This window comes from Lissotriton vulgaris, chromosome 8, assembly GCF_964263255.1.
Source record: "Lissotriton vulgaris chromosome 8, aLisVul1.2, whole genome shotgun sequence".
In the NCBI taxonomy this organism is placed as follows: Eukaryota; Metazoa; Chordata; class Amphibia; order Caudata; family Salamandridae; genus Lissotriton; species Lissotriton vulgaris.
The window spans coordinates 36,285,597-36,305,252 of NC_141696.1; the positions used below are offsets into that span (position 1 = coordinate 36,285,597).

At 42.9% G+C, this 19,656-nt stretch overlaps 1 protein-coding gene across 1 annotated transcript in view; it reads right to left on the reverse strand.

Annotated features, from left to right (window-relative positions):
- LOC147693331 (extracellular calcium-sensing receptor-like) overlaps window positions 1–10,092 on the reverse strand; it is a 93,147-nt gene extending 83,055 nt beyond the window's left edge. The window contains exons 1-2 of the mRNA XM_086935935.1: window positions 9,400–10,092; window positions 5,648–5,872 (exon numbers count right to left, since the gene is read on the reverse strand). Coding sequence (XP_086792061.1) covers window positions 5,648–5,872; window positions 9,400–10,092 — 918 coding nt within the window. The remainder of the gene's footprint in view (window positions 1–5,647; window positions 5,873–9,399) is intronic.
- Window positions 10,093–19,656: the final 9,564 nt, after the last annotated feature.

Sequence of the window (19,656 nt, forward strand, 5' to 3'; positions counted from 1 at the left end):
TGGGAGAAAAAAGTTCCCACACGTTTTCAATGAAAAACTGGAAAAACTAAAATGGCTCCAGCACAAGATTATATTAAAGAAACATGCATGCTCTGTGTTCACAAGGACTGGATGGTTTTATTTTGGCTGATGGGAGAACTCATGAAGGAATTTGAAAAGTTATGTATGTTAGGAATTAATGGGGAGATTGAACGTTTAAAATAGCTGGTGCTCATTGTTCTGGTGTGCAAGGTCAATGGCATGCTGAGAATGTGTGTGAACTTGCATAACCGAAACAACAGTGTCTGGATGGGATGCCATGCGCTCCCAAAACATGGCAGAAATGCTGGATGGCCTTGAGGGGTGCTAGGGTGTTTACAATGCTGTGAATGTCTGTGATGTACCATCAGATCAAACTTCAGAAGGGTTTACTACACCTGACATTGGGTATAACAGGATGTCAACCATTTTGAGCTAATACAATTTTTCTTACCATCAGCATCTGCTGTGTTTCTGAAAGAGATGAATAATCTAATTAAGGGAATTAGAGGTATAGTCTTTGCTCAACATGACATTTTGTGTACATAGTCATATGATGTGACTAAGGGAGGTGCTCAAAATATTATGTATGGTGAAAAGACACTGAGAGAGAAGAAGAGGACTGCTTGAGGCATCATTTCTCCACAGATGGGTCGAACCAAAATGAATCTATTAAAAAGCCCCATTTGGATGAACACTAGGATCAACTGAGATACTTCCCTAGACATATCAAACTGAATTACTGAGTTGTGCATTATTTTGCCACTACTGAAGAATGAGAAATTTATTTTGAGTGAAAAGTGAGGAGTGGGTTTGCTTTTGGACAAGTGAAGTCTGATATTATCAAGGACAACTGTTAGGAGTGTTTCAAACTCATAATAGAAGCATCATAATGGAGAATTCATCTTCACGGGGGATTTCAGTGGGTATGACATGGGTATGGCCTTTGCTTCTAGGGCATTGAGTGGCACAGAAACCAGGCACTAAGTGATAAGAAGGATGTATTAGACTGGTAGTGGGATGTACAATGATTGGCTAGAGTATATTGTGGGTCTAACAAATGTACCTCGTTTATTGTTCATCGTACATGCATATTCCTGTAAATTATGAGGATAGAATAGAACATTGGAATAGTGAAGATTATGAGTGTGTGTTTACCTAGATTATTTTGGAGGGGAACCTCGTGAAGCATGGTGGAGAAATCGTCTGTAAGACAATCAAACAATTTTCAGGCTCCAGACATGCCTTAACAATGGCTGTTTTGACTGTTAGGTGTAAGGTTAAAATATTTTGAAAGACTTGAATTTGGAAAATAGGTTGGTGAGAAACTGTATGTTGATCATTGTCATGAGCCCAGTCTGTCAGATTAGCCACATATCTCTGCTACATCGTTGCCAAAACCATGACTCTTGCAACCACCTCAACCTCTAAACCCGTGCCTTTACACATCTTTCCCATGGAATCTTCATTAACAGCCTCTGGGTGATCCTAGGTGATAAGATTTGAGTTTCCAGACCTTTCTTGGTTCTTCAAAGATGTAGTGGTGCAGAACCGCAAATGTAATTGTCATAAAGTTTCGATGTTCACACATGATTCCTGGAAGTTCCTGAGAGATAGCACTAGATTTGTAGCAATTCCCCATAAATCGTTTGTGAATTGTCAGTCATGTTGGACTCGCCTAGCTTTTTAAGCCTCACCAATTGTGGCATGCGGTGTTGATGTTTATGGACCTTTGTAGAACCAGAAGCATCTGATGGCATCAGCTACTCTCTGTCCTCAGCACCACTGCATAGTCAGTTCTGCCTATAACCTGGAACCAGCTATTCAGGGCTGCAGTTATCATATAGTGTTTATTCATGTTCAGAAAAAAAAGGAAATATGTTTCTACATTCGAACAAGTATCATGCTTGCACACGCTTGACAACCTCCCTCCACAGACACGTTTTAAGGCATGGCCAATTGATCAGGGTTCCCACCTTTTAAGGGGCCTCTGGTAAAGTGTTTTTTGAGTAAATATGCTAATCGTCGTTTTTTACGCATGTGTTTTGTTCTATTTATACAGGATTGGCTCACATAGTGAATTTATCTTGAGTTATGTTTTATCATAGAGAGAATAGCCCAGTGCCTTCCACTCAAAGTCCTGACTCAAAGTTAAGTGTGCTCAAATGCTGCTGATCTAAATCAATCTTTTTATACAAGAGATGTAATCAGTGTCTTGTTTTGATCTAGCTTTAGTAACCCTGAAAGATCCATCATGTGACAAACCAGTCTTTCAAGCGACAAAAACATACTTAAGTAACAAAGACAGTTTGAATTCCTCTCTCTTTCTCTCTCTCATCACCTTCCCCCACTTGCATGAATCAATGATCACCCCCACTTGCGGTGAAGGGTTCAGGCAGGAGAGGATGAGGAAGAACTGCATGGTACTGCATGACCTGATGCAACCAATGGTACTGCATGACCTCGGGTGACAATTGATATTGATGACTTCAGGTAACCATTGGTACTGATGACTTTGGGTATCCATTGGTAATGCATGATCTCGTGTAATCATTGTTACTGCATGACCTTGGGTAACCATTTGTACTGCATGACCTCTTGTAACCATCATTGTTGCATGACTTCAGGTAACCATTGTTACTGCATAAACTCGGGTAACCATTGTTATTGCTTGCCCTCCGGTAACCATTGTTACTTCATGCCTTTGGGCACTAAACAGTTTGGTTGTGTTCTGGAATTTCGTGGAAAGAATATCGAAAGGCTTCAATATCGTGATCAAAATGTCAAAAGTCAAAATATTGAGATGGTGATAGCACCAAGGAAGGTATGCATTTATAGCCATAATTCCACATCTTACAGATATATATGTATCACTTGCACCAGCCCCTGTGTCTTCATCCCTTGATGCGTTTGGCAACTCTGGCATTAGATCCTCTTTCTCTATCCTTTAGTTCATGGCAAATCTTGCATCAGCCTCACAGTTTTCGCCCCTTGATGCTCAGCAACTTTTTCATCTGCCTGCATGCCTCCATCCCTTGGTGCTCAGCAACTCTTACACCAGTGGCTGTGTCTCCATCCCTTGGTGCTCTGCAACCATGGCATCAGCCCCTGTGTCTTCATCCTAGGTTAGCAACAACCCTTGCGATACCCCAAGGGTCTCCACCATTGGTGCACTGCGACTCTGGCATCAGTCCCTCTGTCTCCACTCTTGGTTCACAACAATTAGCCTTTGTGTCTCCATCCCTTGGTTTGCAGCAACTGTGGCATCAGCCTGTGGTCTCTACCCTTGGTGTGCAGCATATCTGCTATTAGAACCTGTCTCCATCCCTTGGTTCTTGGCAACGTCTCTGTGTTTCCATTCCCTGGTTCCCAGCATCTTTACTATGTCACTTGGTGAGCAGTACCTCTTACACATGTTCATGTGTCTCCATATCTTGTTTTGCTGCAACCCTTGTATTAGCCCCTGGGTCTCAAACCTTAGATTGTGAAAATCTGGAAACAGCCACTGTATGTCCATCTCTTGGTGCACTGCTACTTTGCAATCAGACCCTGTGCCTCTTTCCCTATCTCTGGCTACAGCCTCTGTGTCTCCATCTATTGGTGCAAAGCAATTCTGGGGTCAGCCCCTGCATCTCCACCCTTGGTTTGTGACAACTCTGGCATCAGCTTCTGTGTCTTCGCTCTTGGCTTGCGCCAACTCTGGCATGAGCTTCCTTGTCTCCACCCTTGTTTTGTAACAACTCTGGCATCAGCCTCTGTATCTCCATCCTTTGGTGCATGGCCACTGTGGCATCAGCATCCTTGCTGCTATGCAAGAAGTGTGCAGCACCTCTTGCATAAGTCTGTGTGTCTCTCCATTGGTGTCTGACATCTGCCCTTGCCCTGTGATAAAATGTGGGTTGCAAGATGTAATTTAGGATCTTCTACGTTGTTCTGCCTCCACTCGTCATGGTCTTGTTCAGTACAAACAGTATCAAATCCTCCCAGTGTTAATAGTACCACAATATTGCTATGTACTAAAACACAAAATTAATATGCGTAAATATAAACTTGTCATTACTATTTATTCACCCTATGTTGCCACGTGCGTAAGAAAGACAACATGCTTGGTGTTGTGGGCGGGCATAATATACCTGTCAGATTCTACTATATATTAGTATACATTCACATTTCCAATAGATAAGCCTTCACATTAGGTAAGGTACAATCAAAAACAATGTCCCAATAGGTAAAAATAAACAGTCAATTAAGTATGCATGCACATCGCATTGCTGAGAGGGAAGAAGGAGAACACTCTTTAAATTTAAGACAAGATGGTCAATCATCTTATTTTATGATATACGTTCATGGTCAGTAATATACAGTTATGCAATCTGCAATCCGCCGAATTTCTGCACGTGTCCTTAAAATCTGCGTGCCGGGACCGGACTGAATCCTAAGGTCTGGTGAACACTGACGTTCGTGCTGAATAGTGATTTACTTTTAGGGAAGTAAATCACTATTCAGCACGAACGCCAGCGTTCACCAGAAATTCGGCAGATTGGAGAAGACCGCCCAGCCCTCCCGTGCCTTGCCCCTGCGCAGGCTTCAAATTCATTCCTGACGATCGCTCTTGATCGCACCTATACCAAGTTCCTTCCCAGCACGCCCCAAGTCAGACAACCAAGTCCTGATGACGATCCTTACTAACGTGGATCAAACGCCGTCGGCTTTACAGCTTATTAATAGGCGTACTTTACTAATGTGGTTCAAATAATGTAAAAATCTGTAATCTGTGATATCACTTTGTCACATGATCTGAGCCACCCACTGTAGATAACTTGCACCTTGTTCACAGTGCGCCGTCCATGCTGTCCACTCCCTCACTTGCGTCGCCACTTTCACGACAGTCACTTTTGTAAAGCACCAAGTTTTATATGGTTGTCACTTAATTGAATTTATGCAGTGCTGCTTAATTACTGTATATTACTGACCATAAACGTATATCATAAAATAAGTTGATTGACCATCCTGTCTTAAATTTAAAGAGTGTTCTCCTTCTTCCCTTTCAGCAATGCGATGTGCATGCATACTTAATTGACTGTTTATTTTTACCTATTGGGACATTGTTTTTGATTGTACCTTCCTTACCCAGTCCTAATTAGGTATATGGGTCATACTCCTGTTAATTGTACTTCACATTAGGTAAGGCCATACCCACTGTCCATTTACACAGTTGCTGCAATGGGAAGTTGTGTCTGATTCTGGATTTAAGATCTGATCCAGGTTTTATTTGTAAAATACTCTATAGGTGACTGGGTGTGGTGAGGTCATCTTTTGATCCACTCTTACCATTATGGGACTTGATTGCAACTGAATGTATGGTGGGTGGTGGCAGTGTAAACATTTAAACACTTTCTTCACCAAGTTCATTTGGGCGTCTTCCATAAGAGCTTGCATTAATAGCTGTTAACCCAGCCATGAGTGTTGAGCAATCTCAACATCTCAGAAAGTATCACAGACAGAAATTCTCAACACTGGAGTTTTAATGACGTGAGATATCAAGAATAGAGAGAGAAGAAAGACTAAGCAGCAGTGACAACGACCGTGACAGCTGATGGAAAAGCTTGTTCGTCGGTGTAAGGCTTACCCCACTTCCAAGGCTCCACAAGATGGCGCCCATGTTGACGGTGATCTCTTTGCCTTCTGGAGCTGTAGTGTCAATTTTTCCAACCTTTACAAGTTGGAAATCACCACTTTGGGATATTTGAATGTTTAGGATATTGAAAGAGGTCTGAGCGTCTCCATTTACATCAATAAAGATTTCTTCCCCATTCCGATCTTTAAATGTGATATTTCTCAGGTAATGAAGTAGCTAGAAAATGATACAAAACGAGGCAAGTTACTAGAAATGACTGAATTCACTTGTAAGGCTTTCCTTTGTAAAGCTTCTGCCTGCCCCCCACAGCTGTGTCCATCACGTTAATCTGTTCCCTGCAGGGTGGAAGAGGATTCCTGGGTGGGAGGGTAGCATTGGGTGGGAGGGTAGCCTGGGTGGGAGGGGAGACCTGGATGAGAGCCCGTGTAGGAGAGGAGCTCTGGGGTGGGGAGCCCTGGGTGGGAAGTGAGACCTGGGTGGAAGAGGAGCCCTGGGTGGGAGAGGAGCCCTGGGAGGGAGGGTAAAATTGGGTGGGAGGGTAGCCTGGGTGGGAGGGGAGACCTGGATGAGAGCCCGTGTAGGAGAGGAGCTCTGGGGGAGGGGAGCCCTGGGTGGGAAGTGAGCCCTAGGTAGGAAAGGAGCCCTGGGTGGGAGGGGAGATCTGGGTGATTGGGGAGCCAGGGTAGAAGAGGAGCTCCAAGGGGAGAGGAGCCCTGGGTGGAAACTGTGGGTGGGAGGGGAGCATGGGTGGGACAGGAGCCCTGGGTGGTAGAGGAGCCCTGAGTGGGAGGGGAGATCTGGGTGATTGGGGAGCCAGGGTAGAAGAGGAGCTCCGAGGGGAGGGGAGCCCTGGGTGGGAACTGTGGGTGGGAGGGGAGCATGGGTGGGACAGGAGCCCTGGGTGGTAGAGGAGCCCTGAGTGGGAGGGGAGATCTGGGTGATTGGGGAGCCAGGGTAGAAGAGGAGCTCCGAGGGGAGGGGAGCCCTGGGTGGAAACTGTGGGTGGGAGGGGAGCCCTGGGTGGGAGGGGAGCCCTGGGTGGTAGAGGAGCCCTGAGTGGGAGGGGAGATCTGGGTGATTGGGGAGCCAGGGTAGAAGAGGAGCTCTGAGGGGAGGGGAGCCCTGGGTGGGAACTGTGGGTGGGAGGGGACCTTGGGTGGGACAGGAGCCCTGGGTGGTAGAGGAGCCCTGAGTGGGAGGGGAGATCTGGGTGATTGGGGAGCCAGGGTAGAAGAGGAGCTCTGAGGGGAGGGGAGCCCTGGGTGGGAACTGTGGGTGGGAGGGGAGCCCTGGGTGGGAGGGGAGCCCTGGGTGGTAGGGGAGCCCTGAGCGGGGGAGTTCCTGGGTGGAGGGGAGCCCTGTTCAAGCACCAATAATAACTTCCAGCTCATAGGGTGGGCTCTTGGGTTCAAGGACACCTAGTGCTCTGCCTATCCGCACAAAGGTGACATATTATAATAGCAATATGATCAGCCAATAGTGGGGACTGGTACAGGGTTATATTTCACAATAGGAGGGTTCATGGTACTCGTAAGGACTTTCACTCTCCTTTTTTTTAATGCCGATATTAAATTTGGGTTAAGTAAAATGGCAGGAGTCATGCTGGTAAAGGGTGTGTGATTTATGAACATCTATTTACTCCCTGTAAAGAGACCCAAAACCGAATAGTTATGGTGATTTATTTCCATTTTTTAAATCTCTATAATCCAGGTGGCGGGCCTGTGCTAATGACATTTCTATTTAACATAGGCCGGGATCCGTCAACTCTGTAAACAAAATTGCCTTTTTACTGAAGTAAAACGTTTATGATGATTACAATCTTGATTTTGTTCTAAATTTGTAGCGATTGTAATTATTCATACACAAGTTTATTTTTGATATAGAAATCCATTAGTGAATGGTAAAACATGCATTAACCCTGCTGTTGACCAGCTCATAGGAGAGGCTCTGGACTCAAACTAAGATGTCTGTGGTATTCTGCCAGATCCTATCCATGGTCATCTGGACTCAGGGGAGCCCTCAGGGGTCTCACCACCTCCACTTTGGGACTGATCCGGACCAGATGAAAGATGGGCAAAGAACAATTGCTTTTCTCATGCTGTTTGGGAAAATGTATAACAAAAACTCAATTTCTGGTTTCCCATTCCAAATAATGGAGCGCCCTGGATGGGTGAGTGTGGGTTAGTTCCATTTTGTACTGTTAAGTGGTGGCCCACTTTCCTTCTAACTTATCCCTTTAGTGGACCCCCATTTCACTTCCAGGGGCCATGTCCTTTTCACCATTGGAACCTGCAGCTAGCATCATGTTTGTGTGTGTTTATGTGGCCCCATGGTCCTAGGTTCTAGCAGTAAGCTTGTTCTGATCCAAACAAAGGGAAAACACACATCTAGACTCTGGGGCGGGGCAGGAACACAGGAGTGCGTGATATTGAGAAAAGGACAAGAAGAGATAGAGACTTTGCAGGAGAAAATGCACATGAAAAGTAGCAGGTAGAATGAAATTAGTAGGGTCAAGAGGAGAGCAGGCAGGGAATATCAGTCCTTCTTCCTAATTTTATAGCCAGGAGGTTATTTATCGGATAGATGCTGCTTAAAGTGCATGGTCTGAGTTGTTTTCTGGGGAATAAAAGAGGTTTTACTGTTTGACTCTTAGTTGGAATGCTGTTCCAAATTCATAGTTTGTAACCGGATAAGGCCAGTCAAATGGTAATTTCTTCTCTTCAGATTTTGGACTCAAGACTGGAGATGCTACTGTTGCGGGCCTTGTATTTTCTCCTGTTGACGCAGGATTATCCTGGCTGCCTTTAGTGGGTTTCCATTGTTGATGGGATGTAGGCTAAACCTAGTATTTAGTGTAAGGTGGGGCGGAGAGCCAGTGGATTTCTCATAGTATCGGAATTGTTATTCATTCTTTCATGCAGAATAGTCCTTTATATGTTTAAGTAGTGTCTTGGTCACCAGACTGTGTATTGTTGCCTATATTGAGGTGAAAGAGAGTGAGTATATGGATGATGATTCTTAACTCCTGTTTTAACATGAGAGGTTTCACTTTGGGTCTAAGGGGAAGCTGGTACACAAAGTCACAACAAGTATGGAAAATCATTAGAATTTTCATTATTCCAAAATCATGACAGAAATTAATGATTTGCCATACTTATTTTGGCTTTGTGTTTGATTTTGGAGACTGTACAGCAAGTAGACCTCTAGCTTTCTTGCTTTGTGAATCACAGGGGAAGTTAGTGTCAGATGGTCTTGTTTTGTGAGAGATATGAGTTTTCAAGTTGATGGTGGCATGATTGTGGCAGCTTGGAATTCAGCGCTGTTGACAACTTGGGAAGAAGTTGCTCAGGTTCATTTTGTTAAAGCATCGCTGTATCTAGCATTGCTACTTCATTGTTGGTAATGAGGACTTTTTGTGGTGCGAAGCTTGAGGTGGCACTGAATACCCTGTCTTGCATGATTGTGAGGCATGTCTTTAACCAAACAATGTCTTGATTGGAAGTGTCCTTTACATAGTATTGGGCATTGTTTGCATATCAGTTCAGTCATACCCTGGGCTCCACATAGAAGCACACATCATGGTCTTCTAATGAACCCTTACATTTGTCTTATATCAAAACATAAAATGTGCTGGAATAACATGCCCACCTACATGTTGAAGTATGCTACTAAAGATTTTAGTTAGTATCTCCATCATATTACTCAATTTAATCTTAACAATGTAATATTTCGCCCATTCCCACCTGCCACGGTCGGAAGTCCTTGATGTTGGCACAAGATCCATCGACGAAAGGCCCTTGACCTGGTTTGCAGTCCATCAAGGTGTTCAAAGCACGAGCAAAGGCGTAGACTGCAGTGTAACTGTGGTAAGTGTAGCTCATATCATTCAGTTCAAACAAAGGTAAGGTTGCTGCATCAAAGTTTTCCTGTCCTGAGCAAGGTGCCAATAGCTCTACCTCTGCGGCTACATTTGTAGTGTTGCTTCGGTTGACCCATGACAGTTGACAGCTGAAGATCTGCTCCCATAAGAGCTCGGTGAAGACGTCACCTGGATGAAGGCGGTAGAGAAAGTCTGTAAATCCAGGCATGATGCCTGCATAAAGGGTGAGTGCCAATGTCCCATTCAATATTTTCCATGCATGGTCAGCAAATATAGCAGGAGAGATGACAAAGTATGCAGAGAATATCAAAGTTTTCCCAGTAACATTGTGTGAATACATAGTTTCCAGCAACACCTTGACATAAGCTTCTGCGCTGTGAACAATAACAACATTGACTGAATGCTCTTGGATCTGTAGAACAACTTGGAGGACCTTCGCCTTGGAGTACCGCAGGTGAATTCTTGCCACAAAGGCCACACAGCCGCCACTCTCCTCAATCTCTTGCTTGACGTGCTGACCACCCTGCAAACCAAGCTCATCATCAGAAACGATCATCCCAACCCACGTCCAACCAAAGTGAGCCATAATCCGTGCCAGCGCAATGTTCTGGAGTGTGTTTACAGGAAGAGTCCGCAGGAAGGACGGGAACTGAAGCTTGTCACTCAGAGAGGCAAGTGAAGATGAGTGGCTGATCTGTCAGGTGTGAAGAAACAGGTCTATTTTTATCAAGATCATTAGTGCATGTGCCCAACACACTCCACTCATGGATCCTTGTCAAACATGGCATTTAAATAATCATTAAAACATGAAATAATGAGCACTACTTAAAATGTATATGGCATAGTACTCAAACACCACCAAACTTGAATGACCTGACACATAGGATCCTGGCAGTATTATGCTTCTCTGAAAAGGGAAGCTTCAGGTTATAGGATTAAAGGATCTGCCCAAGATAAAAGACTGCAATACGGACTGGCTAAAGAAATTGACCATAGACTGGTCTTTTTGGTAATGAGAAGTCTAAAGTCTGTTAATGTGAGTTCTGGTTAGAGATATTTCTAAATATTCACTTACAAGAAGATAGTCTAAAAAAGGCATTACCTCAGTACAAGACTTTGGAATATTGGTTCAAGAAGGTCAGAACCTAGTCCCAATCTTTGTCATGGTAAAAACAAAATAGTAATTAAATAAACCTGTGCTTAACCCTCTGGTAGCTAGGCACAAAAGCAGGCAGCATTAATTTAGAGTAAATGTGTAAAGGATGTATGTAGCACTCAAAGAGTTATACTTTGAAAACAGAACATGAGAAAAATCCCAAACCAATTTAGAAACACAGAGATAAGTTTAAAAAATGAAATTACAACAAAAATGGCAAAACGCTAATAAGTAGAATCTGAGATTTGAATTTTTAAATTTGTATTAGAAAATGTGCCATTTATAGTTATCTGTTTTGGTCGCGATGGACTGGGTCACAGTGAAAAGTAGAGGCCAAACGCAAGCAGTGAAGGTTGTATACAGAGACTGGGTTCCTCCTGGTGGAAAGTTTACCTTCAAAACTTAGTCTTGGTCATGCGAGAATCTCTTGTTGATGAGGTTGTCAGAGGATGAGGTGTAGGCTGGTCCTGGAGAGAGGCTCGTTGACAGTAGGTTGCTGGCCTCCAAGTCATTGGTTGGAACTTCATGTTGCTGGGTGAGTGCATCGCTGTCATTGTTAGTCGCAGAGAGCAGATCAACGATCAGATCTTTGTCCTGTCAGGAAATGCAGGGTGGTTGTTGACATGTAGATCTCCATGCAGCTGAACTTCAGGGTCTGTATCTTGGAAGGTCTTGTCAGAAGGCCATTGCAGTGTCCACATTGGTCTCACTGAAGACCACTCACATTCATGCCATAATTCGTGCGTAGATTCAATCACTCTACGCACGTCCTACAATTCAAGGACTGTTTTAGTTAATGTTATGGTTTTTATAATTTCCAGGCAACACAATCTCCAGGCTTTTATGTATAATGGCGCGCTTAGGCTTTTTCACTTATGTTTAGAATGTAAGGAACTAGGTTTTCTGTTTCGGGTTCTTGTATAGCGGGGCAATGTATCATGGGATTTGTAGTAGTGATGGTTTTTTGTAAGGAGTATAGTAATGGGGTAGTCATGTGGTTTTATTGAGCACACCTGTGTGACCAGTTTAAAGTGCAACTCGAGAGGGAGTGAGCATTGCAACTGATCTTTTGAGAACGAGGCGAGATATGAAGAGATCATAATGCCGAATCTGGCTTTCACAGGGTAAATGGGGGAATTTGGTTTGCGTGATGAGATAGGTTGTTTTTTAACTTAGTTGTGAACATAGTAGGGGTATTTTGTCTAGGGCACATTTGTTTTCTTCAATCATTAATCAGTTTCATTTATGAGAGGAGATTCTAATCATTTTATTGTTGTTTTTACATTGGTTGGTACACAGTGAGGGTGGTGAACCCGTTTCATGCGCACACGATTTTGCGTATTTGCAGCATTTCCGCAAAACGAGCGGGGCCGCGACGGCCATTGGCCGACGGCTGCACTTGGCAGGTAGTGCTGCCGTCGGCCAATGGCCGACGGCAGCATGGAAGGGGTTAATGGTGGTGATTTTTGCAGTTTAAAGGGATAATATCTTTCGTTTCTATCCCACTGAGCATGGTACGTTCTAGAGTGGATGGCTAAGCGTATGTTTTTAATATTTTACAGCAATCCCTGAGGAAGAACCTAATTGGTTCGAAATGCATTGGGCTATATGGAAAGTCTTGTTGTGAATTATGATTGACCTGCACAGGTTTATTTTAAACCTTGGATGGGCTACAGAAAATGTTTGAAAATGCAAGAATAAAGCATTCCATGCAATCTAGCTGTCTCCGGATTGATTCTACAAATTCATTGAGATGATGATTATAATTGGTCAAACTTGATTGGGTTACTATGGATTACCTTGTTTACAGTGAAAACTTGGTTTATATGGAAGACTTTTTTCCTTTGCAGCTGGGGTCGCAATCAGCGTCACTTTTTTCAGTATCTTTCTAAAAGTGGCATTTTCAAAATAGCATTTTAAAATCTGAAATTACTATTAAAGAGTTTTTTAAATTACAATGGAAATGAGTGAAAGAATTATTTTCTAGCTGTTGTCAAATTTAAGTTATCACCTATAAAATGTAATAAGGTAATCCAGTGTTAGTTATGGGAGGCCAACCTTGCCATAACGAATAATGGCTGGAGAAATGTCTTACTGCCACAACATGTAAACCTTTAAATATATATGTCCTACTTTTTAAATACAATGCACCCTCCCCTATGAGCCACTAGGGTCTACATAAGGGGTGAGTTATAACTTTACAAAGCAAGGTTTACGTCCTGGGTACAATGCAATACCATATACCAGGGACTTTTAAGTAAATGAAATGTGCTGATTTGGGGTTGGCTAATGTAACCACATTTTAGGGAGAGAGAACACGCATTTTAGCCATGATAAAGTGCACAGAGTCCTAATGCTAGCAGAAACAAATTCAGAAAACAGGAGGAGTGAAGGCAAAATGTTTAGGGGTGACCCTGCAGAGAGGGCCAGGTACAACACTTTTGTAATAAGTCCAGCACTACATATTGTCAACCACTTAATTTTCAACACCCTCCCATAGAAAATAATAGAGGTAGGTAATTGAATTTAAACCCTCATAGGAAACAATGTTAAATTACATTAGATCATTTCAAATAAATTCAAATATAAATAATTATATATTAATGTTAAACAATATATGAAATAGCACATACAATAGTAAAATAGTTCATATTTATTATTTCATTTTGAATTTGAGACATCATTTAACATTACATTTTATGTAAAATAACTAGCAGCCTGCCCCAGCGTTTGCCCGGGGCAGAAGGGGGCTGGGGGCAGCATTTCAGGCTTGCGTGCACTCCCGCCCCGGCCCCCACCCGCCACAACATTGTCTGTGTCCCGGACAATGTCGTGGCGGGCGGGGGCCGGGGCGGGAGTGCACGCAAGCCTGAAATGCTTCCCCAGACCCTGAGCCTTAACGCAGTTGTTCCGGGCCAATCTCCCGCACCGGCTCCCTCCCGTCCTGTGTCCGAGAGCCTTACCTGAGCCGCTGCTCCTCCCCAAGCTTCTCACTTCACCACCGCTCCTCCTCGTCATCACGTACGTTGCGGCCAGCGCTACGTCGTGGCTGTCAGCGTCGCGGCCGGCGCTACTTTCAGGGCACTACTTTTTTTTTAAAAGTTATATTTTTAAATGTACGTTTTTTTATTTTCTATAGCCTATGTCCATCTGCACACCCTGAGGATTACAACAATGTATTGGGTGTGTGGATTGGCACTGTGGTTCCCGAGTTTACCTTGCCAAAAGGTTTCTGTTCTCTCTTTATAATAGTAGTATAGATTAGAAACATTTAGATTATGGACATACATCACTTTTAATAAATATTAATGCAAAAAACTACTTTTTTGTTCAGGGTGGAATCTATCTATATTTTAATTTCAGAAAAATTGTCATTTATTTTTATATAAATCCATTAATTAAAGTTTTATTTCAAATGACATTCTGTAGTGCGGTAGAATTGTTCTACTTTTGTTTACTTTTAAACAAAATACATACATTAATTTACATTAATATTTATCTTAAAAATATGTCTAAGATTTATTTATGAGTGAAATAATATTTTTGAACTTTCCATTTACTTTACCATGTGGAGATCTCTGCCCTGACTGCAGATTCTCCCTTTCTTTAAAGTATGGGGAACATGTAAGGTAAGAAACTCACAAAGGTTGCTTTTGGTGCTAAGATTAGCTTAGTTAGAGGAAATATGGGTGGGGTTGAAGGAATAAATACATGGAAACTGTAAAATACTATTATAATGTTCCAATGTGTTCTTGTCTGTGTACTAGTTGTTATTGTTGCCTATTTTATGTTTGCTTTATAGGTAAATCTATAAAAATTCAATGCACTAGGATGAGATTTTGATTTTATTAAAAGTCATAAAAGTATATTCTTAGTATGTATTATTGAGTCTGTCTATACATGGTGGAAGGAGGTTTGGAATCCACTATCAACAAGTACTCCTGGGAGTCTTACATGACCGACCAGTGCCCAGAACGCACCATACTCATGTAATGCTCAGGTGGTTTGTGGGGCACAGTCCACCAGGTTCTCTCTCTTATTGTGGTAAATTGACTAAGTCTGCACTGCAAGAAAGTCTGAACATCCCAAAGCACCAGCTGTATTCTAGATACATTTCAGAAAATGTATCACTAACATGTTTACCAATCATCACACATGGCTGGTGACATTGAAGACACAAAAACAAATGCTACGCTCAAGTGACAGAAAATGTGATGCCGCATTATGTCTTGCAAGCTTTTCTACTCAAAGCAACAATTTGCATACAGGTAGCTTCATACATACAATTCATTCTTAGATTTTTACAATAATCTTCACAAACCGAGTTCCATTTGTAATGCTCCCATTCATTAGTGTGGATGTAATAAGAAAACTATTTCACATTTTTAAAATCCAAATCTATTTGCTATATTTATGAAAAAAAGCAAAAGCTATTCATTTTGACCACATCTTGTTTTCGTGCCCCAAAAGAAGACAGGGAGTGGGAACTCCTCCACATGTACACTGCTCTTAGCTCCCTTCAATGCATGCCTGGTGCTTAACACTTAGGATAATAAGTGGTGGGGCCTAAACTTTTGCTCTAAGTTCGAGGGCCTAAACTTTTGTTCCGAAGCTGCCACGCTGAAGAAGGTTGTGGTGTTGAATACCAAAACTGCATTGTCTTGATTCCATCAGAGAAGACAGTATGCAATACAGGTGGGGTCTGCTGGGGAAATTAAACCGACGGTAGTCGGGTTAGGTTCTCAGATTAAAAGTTCATTTTCTTTGCTAACCATATTGTCGAAACATAGAACAGAAGCATGAGCCTGGGTGATAAAGACAACTAGAGTTTTGGCATAACCCTAGTGAAGGCTTGATTCTTTGTCATCTCAAGAGGTTGATTCCATTTTTACTGCTAGTTAGGGCAGTTTTAGGTCGAGCCTAGCAGTAGCGTGCATGCGCTGCTCTCTCTGCGAGATTGCTGTAGTAGATATGGGAGAGAAGCTGCTCCCACACTCCTCCCATATTTTTCATTGGCTTGTGTCATTGTCTTTCATAGATGCTGCCTTCAGATCCCATAAGAGGCTTGTTAGTCCCTCCTTAGTACGGCCTTCTCTTCATTTGTACCCTCCCACGGCGACTGGCCCTTTTACTTCAATTGTTACACAGGGCCTGTTATTTAGTCTGTAAGCACTATTTACTTTATTGACTTTCTCTTACTGCAGGCTGGACATGCACTGGTTCAGCTGAAACTGCTTACTTTTTTTAAGCAACACGGCCACCCCAGTAACACAGGCACCTGCTTTCAATCACTTTAACCCAGCATTATCTTGTGTCTGTTTTAAGCACCCAAGTAAAATGGACTTAGAAATGATTAATCAATTAAGTCATGTGAATTCCAGGTAGCACATAATCCAGTGTTAATGAGCTGAAGCTGACCACAGCACATCTGTATTACATGTCATCTGTACTAAAGCCACCTGACAGGGTGTTTTCAAAAGTCTATTTCATTACCAACATCACCTCCACCAATACCACAACAACAAATACCACCACCACCTATTACACCACCGTCAATACCACCACCTCCACCAATACTACCAGCACCAATAGCCTCAATATCCCCACCACCACGAATACCACCACAACACTACCAATACCACCACCACCAATATCACCAATACCACTACCACCACCACCACCAATACCACCACCAGCAATACCACCACCACCAATATCACCAGCACCAATACCATACAACCATCAATACCACCAATACCATTAACACCACCTCCAAAACCACCACCACAAATACCACCACAACCAATACAATCACCAATACCACCAGCAGTACCACTACCACCACCAATACCGCTGCCAATACCAGCAATACCACCACCAACACCATCACCACCAATACCACCATCTCCACCAATACCAGCACCACCAATACCAATACCACCATTATCGCCCATACTACCACCACCAATATCATCACCACCAATACCACCACCACCACCACCAATACCACCACCACCAATACCACCACCGTATCACCTCCACCAATACCACCACCGCCAATAACACCACCACCAATACCAATACCGCCACCACCAATACCACCACCAATACCACCACCAATACCAGCACCATCAATACCACCACCACCAATACCACCAATACCACCACCAATACCATCACCTTCAGTGCCGCTCACTAGTAATAGCAGGGGCACTGTACGAGGCCGGAGCTGCAGCCAAGACCATCCCTCCATGCCCGCAATAAAGCACAGCCTGCCCTGCACCAGGAGGTGAAGGCAGTGCCCTACTACAGCTGGAGTGTTTTTTATTAGGCCAAAGACAGCAATGACATTACGCAATGCCACACTGCACACTCAAATCACGGAGCGGGCAGGAAATAGCCCACCTCTTGCTCTTCCTCCTGAGCCGTGACAGTGTAATCTCAGAGCAAAAGGTGTTGGAGCACTTTCCTAGTGTTAATAGCTCAGATCATATTTACTACTCACTTCACACTTTTTTATCTGTGTAATTTACACTTACTCATCTTATTCACTGCACTATTTATCACTAGGTTGAAGACATCGCAGGCCGGTCCTTTTCTTCCGATATGTACAATCTAACAAGCGGTTGAGAAGGCCCTTTATTGCAATGGAATAGGTCTCGCATTTGCGAGAGTTGAAGCTATTAGTATTGTAAATGACAATGTTTTTTATTTATGTTTTAACATCAAAAACATAAACAAAAGGCATTGTCATTTACAATGCCAATAGCTCAAACTCGCAAGACCAATTGCATTGCAACAGCGATGTGCTGTTTGCATTCCTAAGGCAGGGCAGGGTCAATCCTGTTGAATGGAAGGCGTGAAGGATAAATTCAAGTGTGTATGTCAGTGTGGACAGGTCTGTTGATGTGGTCAGCCAGAAATGTGAACTTTAGGGACCAGGAAACCATGCTGTGTCAGGATGTCAGGCTTATCTGCCCCCCAACTTATCCGTTCATTGCTATCTATCTGTTTAGTACTATAAATAGGATGAGACCAAAATCTGGATTGGTTATGATCAGGATGGCCTGTTCCGAGGCCTCCACACACACATGGTAATGAGAGGACAGGCAGGTCACAGTACATGCTAACAGTGGCGGAGGAGCATTGCCCCACTGCGCAAAAAGGAAAAATAAAATGACAATACCTATCGTTATTACCATTTTATTTTTAATTTGAGCATTCAAGACCTCTTATATATTCTTTAGTATATACTTATATGTACTTTGTGGGCTCTGGAAATTAGCCCTAGGACTTGTATGCTTCTGCTTAGGGACTTTTTTTCTGTTTAACTGCCTTATTTAACTGTCTTAATAGAAAATGACCAGTGGAGGTCTGTAGAATACCAGAATTGCTTTCTGCTACTTCAAATACGTCTATTTAACTGTCTTGATAGAAAACGACCAGTAGAGGTCAGTAAAATACCAGAACTGCTTTCTGCTGAGGGTTTTTTTTCTTTTATTTTTCTGGCAACTGACTCTGTTTAACTTTCTTGACAGAAATAGACCAGCAGAGGTCAGTAAAATACTAGAATCACTTTAGCATTCTCCAGATTCCAGTCCATAGAAATTGTCTACCACGAGCACCCGTAGACAATAATGTTTTTTTCAAACCTTGTATTTTCAGTGATATGACCTGCAAATGCCCATATTTTATATTAAAAACAGAGCTTTGGACTATACCATTTCCCGCTGAAAGGCAATATTTCTCTCCATGGGTTCCCATACATGGCGTGTCTGCAGTTTGGTGCATACTTTCCCTCCATGTTAAAGAACAGTAGATGTTTCAGCACCGAGGCTAATGTGCTGCATAGCTAAATACATATAAGGTCCAAAAGGTGAGACCGATTGCATTGCAAATGCTTGTTTAATATTTACTACAGCATGAATCAGTCATACTAGGAAATGGAAAAGATTGATACCAGTGTTTAAGCTACCACGTAATAGGCAAAGTAATTGATTACAACAATGATGCATTGGAGCAAATGTATTTTGTGAGTTTGAGCACATTCACAGTGTCTCTTAAACTGTTTCCCACACCATCAGTAGATAGGTTGTTAGAGGGGCCCATATATGTTTAGAGCGGGACATCACTTGCAGTTCCTCTGCATGCATTTATAGTTGGTCTCTGCAGTAGACAAGATTTATTAAACCTTATTGCTTCGTCGGTACTCTACGTGCACCCCAGCACATTGTTACTCTTTTTTTGCCATGAGCAATGCCATTGCTTCCAGCCTCCACAACGCTGATGACACCAAGAGGCATATCTGTTTTTTTTCTGTATTATTTCCATTAGCATGTTTGGGAGTGAGTCTGTTATTTATTTCCAGTAGCGGAAGACTGAAGGACACGTCCAGGCCAGGTGAAAAAAGTTGGCTTCTACCTCCCCACACCAAGTACCTTGTGAGTTTTCCTCCAGTCCATATTGGTGCAGTCCAACCAGGGTATGATAGAGGTGATGCAAGTACTTAAAGTGTAGTATGACTACATTACCATTAGCGGATAGCATGCCTTGTTGTGCACATCACAGAACCCAGAACCCAGTGTACGTGGGTCAGCGGTGGATTCAACATCTCCTTCCTTATGCTCAGTGCTTTCTCTGTCATCATTTGCCACTCTGCTTGAGTGCCTCTTTAGAGCAGTGGCCACCAGTACGGGCAGAATGGGGGCTCATTCTGAAACTAGGGTACCACACAGCTCGATCTGCGGCGTGATGGTGGAAGCACCTAAAAGTTAGTAACGGGGTATGATATTGTGGGTTAATGACATCCTCTGGCTTAATGAACCCCCTCTTGGGTAACTATCTTTCATGTAGCCTAGTTGCATTTTGTCTAGTAACTCTAATGTTTATTCCTCGCGGGTTGCTGACATGGGCGGGGTACAATAGTGGGAGTTCTGGTGTGTAAACCATTTAAAAATTAGCCCA